The 12971-nt window shown below is 42.1% G+C and overlaps 1 protein-coding gene across 2 annotated transcripts in view; it reads right to left on the bottom strand.

Annotated features, from left to right (window-relative positions):
- Window positions 1–315: 315 nt before the first annotated feature.
- The window catches only part of ccnd2a (cyclin D2, a), a 32894-nt gene continuing 20238 nt past the window's right edge, over window positions 316–12971 (bottom strand). Inside the window, exon 5 of one of the 2 annotated variants that reach the window (XM_041202199.1) lies at window positions 316–3136. In XM_041202199.1, the coding sequence (XP_041058133.1) occupies window positions 2981–3136 (156 nt within the window). In that variant the 3' untranslated portion in view covers window positions 316–2980. The remainder of the gene's footprint in view (window positions 3137–12971) is intronic. The other variant, XM_041202198.1, reaches the window with a different exon arrangement.

The raw sequence follows: 12971 nt of genomic DNA, 5'->3' as shown, positions 1-12971 counted from the left end.
CATTATATCCCAAATATGTAATAGATTACCTATTGCATAGCATCACAATGATTAGTAAGCCAGAGCACAAAGCTCGCCTATAGGATTAACCACAATATCCAATTCTTGTCCTTCTGCCAAAAAAAATGTAAAGAATCCAACTTGGTTATTTGTCTTTCAAAGTTCTGCTCTACTTATCAGAATGCATCTCTTAGCACAAGCTGAATTAGCACACATCTTAAGAGTATGATGCATATTAGAATTAAGTGAAAACTGAAGAGTTGACACTTTTTGGGTGACAAGTGAGAAGAGAGTAATAAAAGACCCACACATATGCACTTTAGACCAAGTGACTTTATTGTCCGTAAGACTTGTCTATTTCCTTCACACCATAAAACCATTATGATCCAAAGTCATTATAAGTTGAATAAAAAAGCCTTTTCAATACTGAACAAACACTTCACAAATCAACTGATCATATACTCCCACAAGTTTTCCACATTGTACTCAAACTATAAATGCTCTCTACTCATCCCTAACCATATGAATAACAAAACATAAGAGAACATTGTGAGAGAATAACATTGTATTGATATGGCATCACACTCAGTAAAGCAAAAAGTTTAAGAACAGAGTTGTGCATCTGAAAGTAAATGAGGTACATGGTAATGTTACTGAGCCCAGAAGGGAGCCATACGCCTGTGCAACCTGCTTGTGCATCTCAGCTGAGGCAGCACTGTACTACAGTGTGCCCAACCATATCTCTTTATAGCAACGAAGCCTGTAAGGCTCCCCAAAAACTGTAGAAGTGTGAGGTATTGTGAATATGAACCATTTTATTGTCCAGTAAACCTGAGGTAACTATGCTGTCTTTGCAGAATGTGACAAAAAGAAAATCATGAAACAATACTGGAAAAAACTGTACATGGGCACTTCCAGTAAATCAATGTACTCATTTTCCATTACCCACTACTTCAGGATTTTGAAACTTAAGCGGTAAAATAATATATTATAAAAATGTTTATAAAATAGCAGCACACTCAGTGAAACAATACAGCCAAGTACTGTTAATGTGAATAAGAATGAAAAAAATCATAGCTTTTCATAGCAGCGCAAAATAAAGATTCGTACTCCATTTTCTACCCTCATCAACCCACGTCAGGCTGTGTCAATTCAGCAAAAATCTATTTCCCCCAAATACTCTCTTTAGTCCTGCCTTTCACAAACCCCTAGTTCAACATTTCAATCAATAGCTTCATTTTGCAAATTTCAGACTGTTACAAAACATGTGCAAATAAACACCGCCCCAACTCTTTACCATCCATGCCCTAACGATGGAGCAGAAAAATTCAAGTAGACTGAATACAAATTTTCTCAAATAACAACAAGTTGTGAACCATGGTATTTGCTGCTTCTTGCACCAGCAATGATTCTCATCCAAATGTCCAAGGCTCGGTACACCTGTGGCACACAAGATCCTTCTGTGACACTGAAAATACATGAAGTTACTGAAGATCTGCGGAATGTTGCAACCCAAACTGGAATGTCTTCCATACAAAGTGTTGTTTCTTTTTCCAGCAACACCATAATTATATAATACACCAGATACTGGGAAACAAAAACAAGTCAATTTCATAAACCATTCCATCCATCCCTTAGGAAATATATTCAAAGTGCTTTTCAAATGAAATGGTTTACAATAATGCTAACTGTGGGCCAATGTCTGCACAAAAAACAAACGTTTGGAAGTTTTTCTCTTTGACAAGTTTTATGCCGCTTTTCAAGTGGAAGGATATAGTTCAGTTTCTTTGCTCTTCACACAAAATGCTAGGTAATCACAGTTGAAATCTCCCTGCAAGATCAATAGTGATGACCAAAAGACTTACATCAATCTGGACAACCCTGTGTTATGTCTTCTAATGCACAGTTCTATGGCAGTGTAATCAGCTGACAGGCAATTGGACCAGGAGTTCCCTGGACACATTCAAGTTTGGCCCACAGTTAGAGGAGCAGCTAACAATGCTGCTGTGAGTAGAATGAACCATTTCTGAAGAAGGAATCAGAAAGAGTTAGAGACATACATTGATGGAGGGAGAAATGAGATAGAATAAAATCAGAAACAGATGATACAGGGAAAAGACAGGGACATACACAAACTGAAACTGACAAACAGAAAAGTGAAACAAGATACACATGCAGAAAAGTGAAACCGGTACAAAGGCAGACAGACATATGGGGGAAAGAACAGGAGAAAGACACATGTGGGAAAAAGGAGAGAGAAAGACACATGGAGAAAGATGGGGAAAAGAGACAAGAAACAGACAGACATGGGGAAAAGCGAGTGTCATGCAGAAATACTGACAATAGGTAGAAGAGACATACATACATATGGTAAGGAAATATATAAAACATCTAAGACACATAGAGGGGTTAAAGTTGGTTTAAATAGGAACCTTCCATACAAACACTAATTATTTAAGGCAAAACATATATCAACAGAGTAGCAATTCTGTCAATAACTAAACTTCACTGGAAGATAAAAGGTTCAATATGTTAAGGCAGTTACATTCCTTCTAAACTGAAAATGGTTCATTCACAAAAGAGAAGACTATTTTCCAGCAACCCTCCCCAATCCCTCAGGCTATTGCTTTGCAATCTAAATTGAGCCACAATTTTTCTTATATCTGAAGAGGGTGCATGCACCATAAAATAGAACAGTAAATATCTAATCATTTGATCCCACATACACAGGCCTGCATTTAGCTAGCTATTTTATGCTTTTTAAGCATGTTCATCATTGATAATATAACAGCAATTATGCAAACAAATAAGGTGGGATTCCCTTCTGCAGAACACCATAGGCACCAGAGTTTTTAATATCAGTTTTTTTTCTAAAAGAAGCTTTAGATAGTTTCTATGTGGGAGCATTTTTAAAAAGGAAAAACAAAAAGATTTCTTCCTAAAGGGAAGATCTCACACAGCCTTTTCCATTCCAGCAGCCTCACAGATTTACATTTCTCACATCTGTGGGAGTGCTGGCCTGGTCCAGTTCATCCACCCTCTTTGAAGGGTCCTGCTGCTGTTGGTGCTGCTGAATTTGTCTCAGGTTGCTGACCAGCAATGATTCAATCTGCTCCTGGCAAGCTTTCAGGCAATCCTAATGGGAAAAAGATAAATCAGATCATAAACATAACATTGAGGTGTTGGTAAATATCACACTGCGACACACTTTAATTATTCTGCTGCAAGGTGAGTGAAGATGTAATATATCCTGCCATCCAGATTCTCTTTCACTTTTTTTCTAGGTTCACATTCATTTTAATTTTGTGTCAGGAAGATATAATACTATTCATAATGATACAGGAATTTATTGTGGAGTAATAGTGAGGACTCTTGTGTGGGGTGTGTGTGAGACTTGACTGTACTAGAGGCAGCTGGTCTGAAGGCTTTGATGTATCAGAAGATAAGCTAGCTTTGAAATGTTAAATAGGTAAACATGGGGAAGTTTTAGAATACTAGGTGTAAAGGGAGCATTTGCATTTTTAAACCAACCAGACTGACTTGAATTCAAGAGAGGATGAAATGTTTCACCTAGCCAGGAGAGGTTAAGAAACAGTGTATTTATTTTTCCTAAAGATTACTGGTAAAATTGGTACTATAATAGATTCTTATTATTAGAGAGGTAAAGTCCAAAGACATAGTGAAACAATGGGAATTTGCATTCAAAAGGAAAATTATGTTTAAAGGGGAAATATGTATAAAAGGAGAGAAGGCTGTGTACAAGGGAAGGCATTCTAAGATCTAACAAGTGTGAAAAGCCTCTAGCCTCTAAGCCTCAAACTGCAGTCTGCAAGAACTGAAGATAAGAAAACACTGAATTTGACTGCTCAGGGTATCGTGTTACTTTGCCTGGGTATTTTAAAATCTGTGTGTTTTACTGTTGCCTTAATGGGGGTGTAACGGAGTTAGATTAACTAGGGGAGCTAGGAGCTATCACAGTAGTAATTTGTAAAACTTCATATGTGTTTAAAATCATTTTATTCTATTTAATAAAGGTTTAATTTAGTTTTGTAAGAAACCTAGAGGACTCAGTGGTCTTATTACTAATGAATTCAAAGCACGCATCTTGAAATATATACAAATTGAAACAACTGCCACAACTGTTTTGCAAGTTTCCCTTTGGGATTTGAGCAGCTCAGCATTTACCATCAGCTGTGCCATAACATTTGTTTAACAATATATTTACTCTCAGTATCTCAATCAAAGCTTTAGTTCAAATAAACCACCTGCCTATGAAAGAAACATTAGTGTCACAGTTAAACACTGGAATTTAAAAACATGATTTCAAGGTAAAGAGTTAAATAGAAAGTAATGGTTGAATGTCAAAATACAGAAACAATGACTAAGTATAACAGAACCTTGGAAGCATTTCCAACTGTCTGTGAATGATACAAATATATTAAAGTCAATTATTTGCAGTTATTTTAGACTAAGAGATAATCTAATCTTAATTACAGACACATCACAGAGGTACTAAAAGATGTACTAATTTATTATCTACCTCCAGCACTAACAAATCCTCTTAAGCAATTCATTTTGCAAATCATTTTTTGATTTGCCAGAATATGGCACAAAATAAATTACTATGTGTTATATTGCGTATCAAATGTGTCTGCCTGACATTACATTACGGATGAGTCTGTGGTGTCTCCACTGGGTAAGTCGAGGTTTTTCAGTCATAGCTGTAGGCCGTTTTCCTAGCTACTTACTCATTCCTCTCTCCAGTCATTTGCTCGGGCTAAACAAAGCCATACAAAAACCATGGGGAGTGAAGTTGCACATGGACAGAAATGCAAAACAGTGATACCACATCGGTCACCTATTATGTGCCCTGTCCAATATTCAGCTTCACTGACTGCAATAAAGTTGGATATCAGTCATAAAATGAGCAGCAAAAGCAATTTCTCCTGTGTTACATCTTCACTCATGTACACATGGTGTTGGGTTCAGCTCAAACTGCAAATTTGTCCAATCATCAAAACAACTTATCATAAGACTGTCCTCCTCTGCTCCAACCCTGATGAAACCTTTATCCATATTTTAGTTCTGGATTCAATTGTTCCATTACCTCCCTTGTCAGTCTCCCATCCCCCTATAAATTCAAATTTATCCAAAAACTCATCTGCATCCGTTACAGACTAGGGCTGGGATTTTGTGGCCCTGCTGTGGCAGCACCCCTTGTGGGGGATGCGGTGACCCTGCCTAAAGTCCATTGACTTTCAGTGGTACTGGTCAATCTCAGCAATGGACCGGCAGGCAGGCATAAAATCCAGCCCTAAGTCTCACTCAGCTAGACCTCTGACTTTGCTGACCCACAATAGCTTGAAATAAAATTATGGTCAACTTCACATATTCTTATTGCTTCACTCTAACCTTCCCTCTGAATCTTTTTAGGCATTCTACCACTCTCTGACTTCAGCTTTTTACGCATCTCCCCTCCTTTATCCCAGCCATTAGCAGCAGAGCCATCAACCATCTCCACCATATTTTGAACTCTTTTCCTAAATCTGTAACACCACAGGCTGAATTTTCAATTCATGGTTGGGAACCTGACGCCCAGGTAATTTCTGGGCCCTGACCCTGCAGCGCAGATTTAAAAATGCAAAAGGCCTAAACTGGCTCAGGGCCAAGTTTGGCATCCAATCAGCATCACCAGGAATGACCCAGGGGCAGGAACTAGTAATGGAGGGCCCTTTGAAAAGGTGAATAGTAATCATGACTGGGCTTACCACTGACTGAAGCTATAGAGCAAAGGGAACCCAGAGGGCCCATGCTGACTTGGGCAAGCATTCCCTTGGTGGCTCTAAACTATTCAGACATCTCCCTTGAGGCCTTAACGGATGCAGTATCAGAGAAGAAAGAGGTGCTGTGCCTAGTGTATGGAAGAAATCCAAGAGAGACCTAGAGGGCGTGAATAGAAGCAGCCACGGGTAAGCCAATAGGAGGATGTGCAGAAAGCAAATTCATTGATCTGATAAGGTCTGGAAAGTTGAGTGGCAAGCAACACCTGGGTCTTGAACCCTGTAGATACCTGTATGCACATGAGCTGAGCAGACAGCGCCCATAATTCTCCCCAACATTGTTAGATCAAGTGGCAAATTGCATTACATGTGATTTCCAATTCAGTGGAGGTATGGAGGGGCAGTGAGGAGTGCAACATTTCACGTGAATGCTGTGCTGGAATAGATGAGGAAGGACAGCCTACACAAATCTCTCTCTCTAACCTGTAGGAGAATGCATAATTCCAGGGAAATCTCTCAGATGGGTGGTGTGCCACAGCTCCACACCCCCTGATGGAAGAGGCGGTGCTGGAAATCGCAAGGGTGCTATTATGACAGGCCACAGGTGACGATGAGACAGGAGGTCGTGAAAAGCAGGGTCATTTGATGGCTCAATCTTCAGGTGAAGGGCATGGGGGATACTCTTGCTCAACCGACCACTATCATCCATAGGGTTTGTTGTGCTGAGACACTTGCTGAGTAGCCCAAGTTCCCATTACCACCTTAGTGTGCTTCCCACAGAGCCAGTTGCAAAGAAGAAGCAGAATGTATCAGCCCAATTATTGCCAGCCTCCTTGGAGGGAAAAAGTGTTCCAGAGCTGGCACAGTCACTCCTTCCTCTGCATCTTCCACCAGTGGAGGCACACTTACCTCAGTTGGGCCTCAATCTATCTTAAAATGGGGTGCAGTGGGTAAACCACAGATCATGAGTGAGAAGGGTGAGGCAAACTCAGATGAGGGTAGGTCCCCTCAAGAATATGGAGAGCAGGCACAGCCTTGCTCTACTGGTGAAAAATGCTGGGTCTCAGGTGTTACACGCAAGGAGGGATTTTCCTGGAACATCAGAGGCAGATGAATTCCCAAATGTCAAGAGATCCAAGGCACTGCTGAGCCATGGGCAGATAATAGGGTTCATGCAGCACGTGTATGCTGTTTTGACTCAGGGATTTGAGTGCATGAGCTCGTCCATTGAGAGAGTGACCAATCTTCTGGAGAGCGTTATGCAGCACCAGTCAGTGAATGTAGGAGCAGCACACAGTGACACACATGTAGCACTGACCGCTTAGTATCACTGATGGCACAGAGATGCTTAGAGCGAATGCCAGCTGAGTCCCAGCCAGTACCCTCAGCAGCATGCAAAGGCACAAAGTGAAAGTGCAGAGGCAGTCCAGGAGGCTCATGATGTCTTCAGGGGACACAGGCATCACCCCATGCCTCCTCAGCACTTGACTGAAGAACCATACATGCAGCAAGGCCCAGTGAGAGAGGCTGCCCCTGAAATGTGCAGGCACAGAAGCCTGTGTGGTCCCCAGGGGTACCTCTACAACAAGGATGGAAGTCATAGGCATCTCAGCTATAACCAAAGCCAAGGAAATTGGCTGCTGCCACCTTATCCTCAGCCACAGGGATAGCACCCCATAGGAATGGATGGGAACAGAAGGCACCACATGAGATGCACTTTATGGGTCACTTGGGTGATATTTTCTCCATTTCTATAGCAGTTAACTTATCCTTTAATAATTGTGTATGCCTACGATCAGACTTATGTTATTATTGCTGGATGTCAAAAAGAACATGGAGTTAAGGGCCACGGTTGGGAGCTGGGTTTGTTGAAGCATCATGTTCAGTGTTGTGGGAGATTGTTGATGGTGGTAACCCCATTTAAATTACTTGTGTGGTAATGAGATTATTACCAGACCAAACGCTTACTAGATGATTTTTGCAACTTGCCTTTCTTCTGAGCAGAGTAATCTGTCATAAGGGCATTTAGCCATTCAAGTGAAACATTGCCAGACTAGTGTGGCTTGTGGCCATGCCAAACCAACAATCAATGGGAGCCCAGAGACAGCCTCAGCATGCTCCTGCCAATGCCTGGACACTGCAGTCCTCTGGAGTACCCGATCATCACCACCTTCCTCCTCAGAGGAAGAGTGGCATTCCAGTTCCTCCTTGTGATCCAGCTCCAGGCCTCTGTATTATCATATATAGATGTAGTCTCTTCAGGCACTGGCACTGTTATTTACAGGTAGCTGACTCTTGACCAATGCTACCTGATGTCTTGGGGTGCGGCTTCTTCCCCTTGCATCCCTTTGCTGTGGTCCTCTGACCTCCTCCAGACTAGGAAGGTGCATCTATTGAAGCTTCACCTCGCTACTCTGTCAATTTCAGAGGAGACTGTTCCTAAGGCCACTCCCTCATTGCTGCTCATTCATTCATGAAGACTTCCTCCACCAACTTCTGATGCTCACGTGATGCCAGCAGCCTCATTTCCCTTTCAAGAATACTGCCACTCTGTTCATAAACACAAACCTCTCAGCACCAGCGGTGGCAACTCCATGCCACTGGTTGAGCAGCTGAGTGCAAGTCTCAGTTTCGCACATCTGTTGACTAATGGATGCATTATTCCTCCTGGCTCCCCACTGTGTTCACGACAGATGCACCCCTGATGTGTACCAGACCCTCCCATTTTCCCTGCACCTCCTGACAGAAAATTTTAAACTGTCTCTCTCCAAATTCTTAATGAGCTCCACGACGAGCTCAACAACCAGTTTAATCGCAGCATGCAGGTTGCTAGCTCCCCTCCTCTTCCTTTTGAAAATCATGTTGTGTTCCAGAAGTGTTGGGATCCAGCCATGCCATCCAGGAACGTGATTTTCAATGCAGTCTCGATCCAAACTCAGCCTTATGGACTTATGAAAATCCAGCCCCTCTACAACTCTTTACAGTTCTAAAAACATTCCTATTATTTTAAACTAGGTTTTTGATCATTTTTCCAAAATTTTCCACAATATTACACAAATATGCATCTAAACTGAAAGTTTATTGAATTATCCCATGATCTTAAATATTATTTGTACACCACCAGTGTTTGCTACTTCGTTACTATACTATTTACTCCAAACTAAAGGATAGAGGCAGCCTGGGTTTTGTGTAGAACTCCAGTTACTCTGACCTGCTGGTTAGAGATTTTTTTTGTAGCATTCCCCAAGCACTGATTCAGTTTCAGTACAGCTCCAGCACATAAGGCAGATTTTTCCATCTTGCACTTGGCCTGTGGGACATACACACTGCAGGCTTTGAATGAGCACGTTCAGGAACTGACACCACCAGATCTTCTGGGTGCAGCCCATTTATAATTTCAATGCCAGTTTGGGTTTTGGGGGGGAGGGAGAAAGAGAGTGGAGAGAAGAGACTGAATCTGGTGCAGCTGCAGTTACAAATTAAAGGCAAACTGATTTATTTCTGCAATGAGAATAAAAGAGTCAGGAAATCACTGCAGTTGCTGAAGAATAGTGCAACGTCTACACAGAACCTCTCCATTCACTGATGCAGCTGCTCCTTCTGAAATGGATGAAAGAAGAATTACCCTGCTTGGCGCTGAAGGGCTTCCTCCTCAGACAAGTTGTACAGACTGCATGCAAGTTAATAGAAAGGGCAAATACTGTGTTCCAAAGAACAGGGTGTGAGTGAAAAAGAAACATTGCTAAGCCTACCAAAGAGGAGCAAAGCACGCATGCACTAAGTGTTACAGCTTAACTACAGCAAATGCAAAGCAACCAGACAGTATTTCAGCTCTTTCAATGTTCATACGTAAAGTATGCCCAAAACACAGCAACACAATCGTTAGGCTGAACAAAATTCATATCCTGTCTTCCTCGCAGCTGCAAATTGGTGATATGTTTCTCTCCAACATACTTGTCCAATCTGACCCTGAAGAAATCTAAGTCACTTCCCCCTTCAACCCCTCTTCTTAACTTTCAGCAGCAGCTCAGTTGGTGGAGCTCTCACCTGAGTCGGAAGTTTAGAGTGATCAAGTCCCACTTCAGAGCTTGAGCACAAAACTGTAGGCAAGATACTTTCAGTGCAGTACTGAGAAAATGTGGCATTGTGATGCTGTCTTTCCGATGAGACATTAAACAGAGGTGCCCTGGCTAATATTTATCCCTCACTCAATAACAGAAAAGAGATTATCTAGTCATCATCACATTGTTTGTGAGAACACGCTGTATGCAAATTGGCTGCTGCATTTCCTAAATTACAACACTGACTAAACTGAAGTAGTTGTTAATTGCTGGAAGGTGCTTTGGGACGTCTTGTGTTCATGAAAGGCACTATATAAGTGCGTCTTTTTAAAAAAACTTTATGCTTATCCACGTTAAACTGTATCTGTCAATTGTCAACCTTCCTCTGAAAATGTGGTCACATCTAGCCCAGGGCTTTATTTACCCAAATACAACTCAGCAAGGAAAACTTTCCAACTATCACTCCTGCATACTAATATCTGTGAAGACAGCCCTATAAAGCAAGATCCCAATAAACCTGATGTATGATGCACGTTTATTTATTCATCGATGTCAAGATACAGGAAGAACACCTGCATACGTGCTCCTTAACTTTTCAAAATCTCAGCACTGGTTCACTTGTTGCAGGTCAAAGCTGCACATAAGGGGAATTAATAAATCTGGAATAAAAAGCAGTACTAATGACGATGAAAATACTGGACTTTCATAAAAACTCATCTGGTTCACTAATGTTCTTTCGAGAAGGAAATCTGCTACCCTTACCTTGTCTGGCCTACATGTGTCTCCAGAGCAACAGCACTGTGGCTGACTCTTAATTATCCTCTAAACTGGCCTAGCAAGGCACTCAGTTTTACCAAACCACTACAGAAAAGCTAAATAGAACCAAAACAGACCAGCATTGAACAAAGCACTGGAAACTCCAAAGGCACACCTTGTCCAGTTGACCCTGCAAGTTCTCCTTGCTAGCATTTGGTGACTTGTGCTAAAATTGGGAGAATTGCCCCACAAACTGGTCAAACAACAGCCCGACATAGTCATACTCACCAAATTATACCTGACAGGTTAATGTCTCAGACTCGTCCATCACTGTGCCTGGGTCTGCCTATCCCACTGGCAAGAGAGGCCCACCAGAGGTAGCAACAGAGTGGTATACAGTTGGGAGGGAGTCACCCTCAGCTTAAATGCTGAACCCCATGAAATTTTGCCACATCAGCTCAAAAAAATGGGCAAGGAACTCTTCTGCTAATACCACTTACTAGCCTCCCTCAGTTGATGAATCAGTACTTCATATTGAACACCACTTGGAAGGAGGTCAGAGGATAGGAAGGTCACAGAATGCACTCTGGGTGGTGGGACTTCAATGTCCAGCATGATGAGTGGCTCAATAGCATCACTATCGAACAAGTTGGCCGAGAGCTGGACATACTTGCCAGGCTAGGTCTGCGACTGGTGCTGAGAGAACTGAGGGAAAAACCTACTTGAACTTGTTCTCACCAATCCACCTGTTGCAGATGGTACCATTCATGACAGGTTTGGTACGTGACCACCGCACAGTCCTTGTTCTGACTTCACACTGAGGACACCCATGATCATATTGTGTGGCATTACGACAATGTGAAAACGGGATAGATCCAGAATAGATCTAGCAGCTCAAAACCAGTCAGTCATTCATGATGCACTATGGGTTATCAGCAGCAGAATTGCATTCAACCACAATCAGCAACCTCATGGTCTAGCATATCTCTGACTCTACCATTACCATCAAGCCAGAAGACCAACACTGGTTCAAGGACTGTTGGACAGCAAGGCAGGAGCAAAACCAAACATACCTAAAATTGAGATTAACCTGGTGAAGCTACAAACACAGGACTCTATGCATGCAAGACAGAGGAAGCAGCATGCTACAGACAGAGATAGTGATCCCAGAGCAATGGGTCAGATCAAAGCTCTGCAGTCCTGCCACAACTAGTTGTGAATGATGGTGGACATTTAAAACAACTAATAAGGGGAGACAACTCCACAAACATCCCCATCCTTAATGAGAGGGCAGCCTAACATGCAAGTGCAAAAGACAAGGCTGAAGTATTTACATGCATTTTCAGCCACAAGTGCTGAGCGGATGATCTTTCTCAGTGTCCCTCCAGCGGTCTCCAGCATAACTCAGTCCATGTGAAAAAGGAACTGAAGTCAATGGATGCAGCAAAGGCTGACAACATCCCAGCTGTAGTACTGAAGATTTGTGTTCCAGGACCAAATACAGCCCTAGATAGCTACGATATTGACAACTTGACAACAAAGAAAATTGCCCAGGTGTATCCTGGACACAAAAAGGACATATCCAATTTGACCAATTAACTCCCCAAGGGTCTATTCTCAAATCATCAAAGTGATGGAAGGTGTCGTCAACAGTGCTATCATACAGTATTTACTCAGCAACAACCTGCTCATACTGTCTTTAAAAAAAAACCTCAATTTGGATTCCACTACAGCCACTTGGCACCAGACCTCATTACAACCTTGGTCCAAACATGGACAAGACCTGAATTCCAGAGGTGAGGTGAAATTCACAGGCCTTGGCATTAAAGTAGCATTTGATCATGTGTGGCATCAAGGAGCCATAGTAAAATTGAAGTCCATCGGAATCAGGGTGAGGTGAAAATTCTCCATCAGTTGTAGAGTCATACCTAGCACAAAAGATGGTGTAGTTGCTGTAGGAAAATCATCTCAACCCCAGGTCATTGTTGCCGCAACTTCTCAGGTTAATGTCCTAGGCCCAACCATCTTCAGCTGTTTCATCAATGACCTATCCCCCAACATGAAGTCAGAAGTGGGGATGTTTGCTCCCTAATGTTGCACAGAGTTCAGTACTATTCACAACTCCTTAGATACTGAAGCAGTCCATACCTGCATGCAGCAAGCCTTGGACAACTTCCAGACCCTGGGTTGATAAGTGGCAAGCAACAGGAAATTACCTTCCTCAATAAGAGAATCTACACATTACCCCTCAACAGTCAACCACATTACTTTGCTGAATCCTCCACTAACAACATCTTGGGGTTGTCACTGACCAGAAATTGAATTGGACCAGCTATATAAATGCTATGGCTACAAGCAGGTCAGAAACTAGAAT

The sequence above is a fragment of the Carcharodon carcharias genome, chromosome 13 (genome assembly GCF_017639515.1).
Source record: "Carcharodon carcharias isolate sCarCar2 chromosome 13, sCarCar2.pri, whole genome shotgun sequence".
NCBI lineage: Eukaryota > Metazoa > Chordata > Chondrichthyes > Lamniformes > Lamnidae > Carcharodon > Carcharodon carcharias.
Note: the sequence above shows the minus strand (reverse complement) of the source record. Positions and strands in the feature narration are given on the sequence as shown.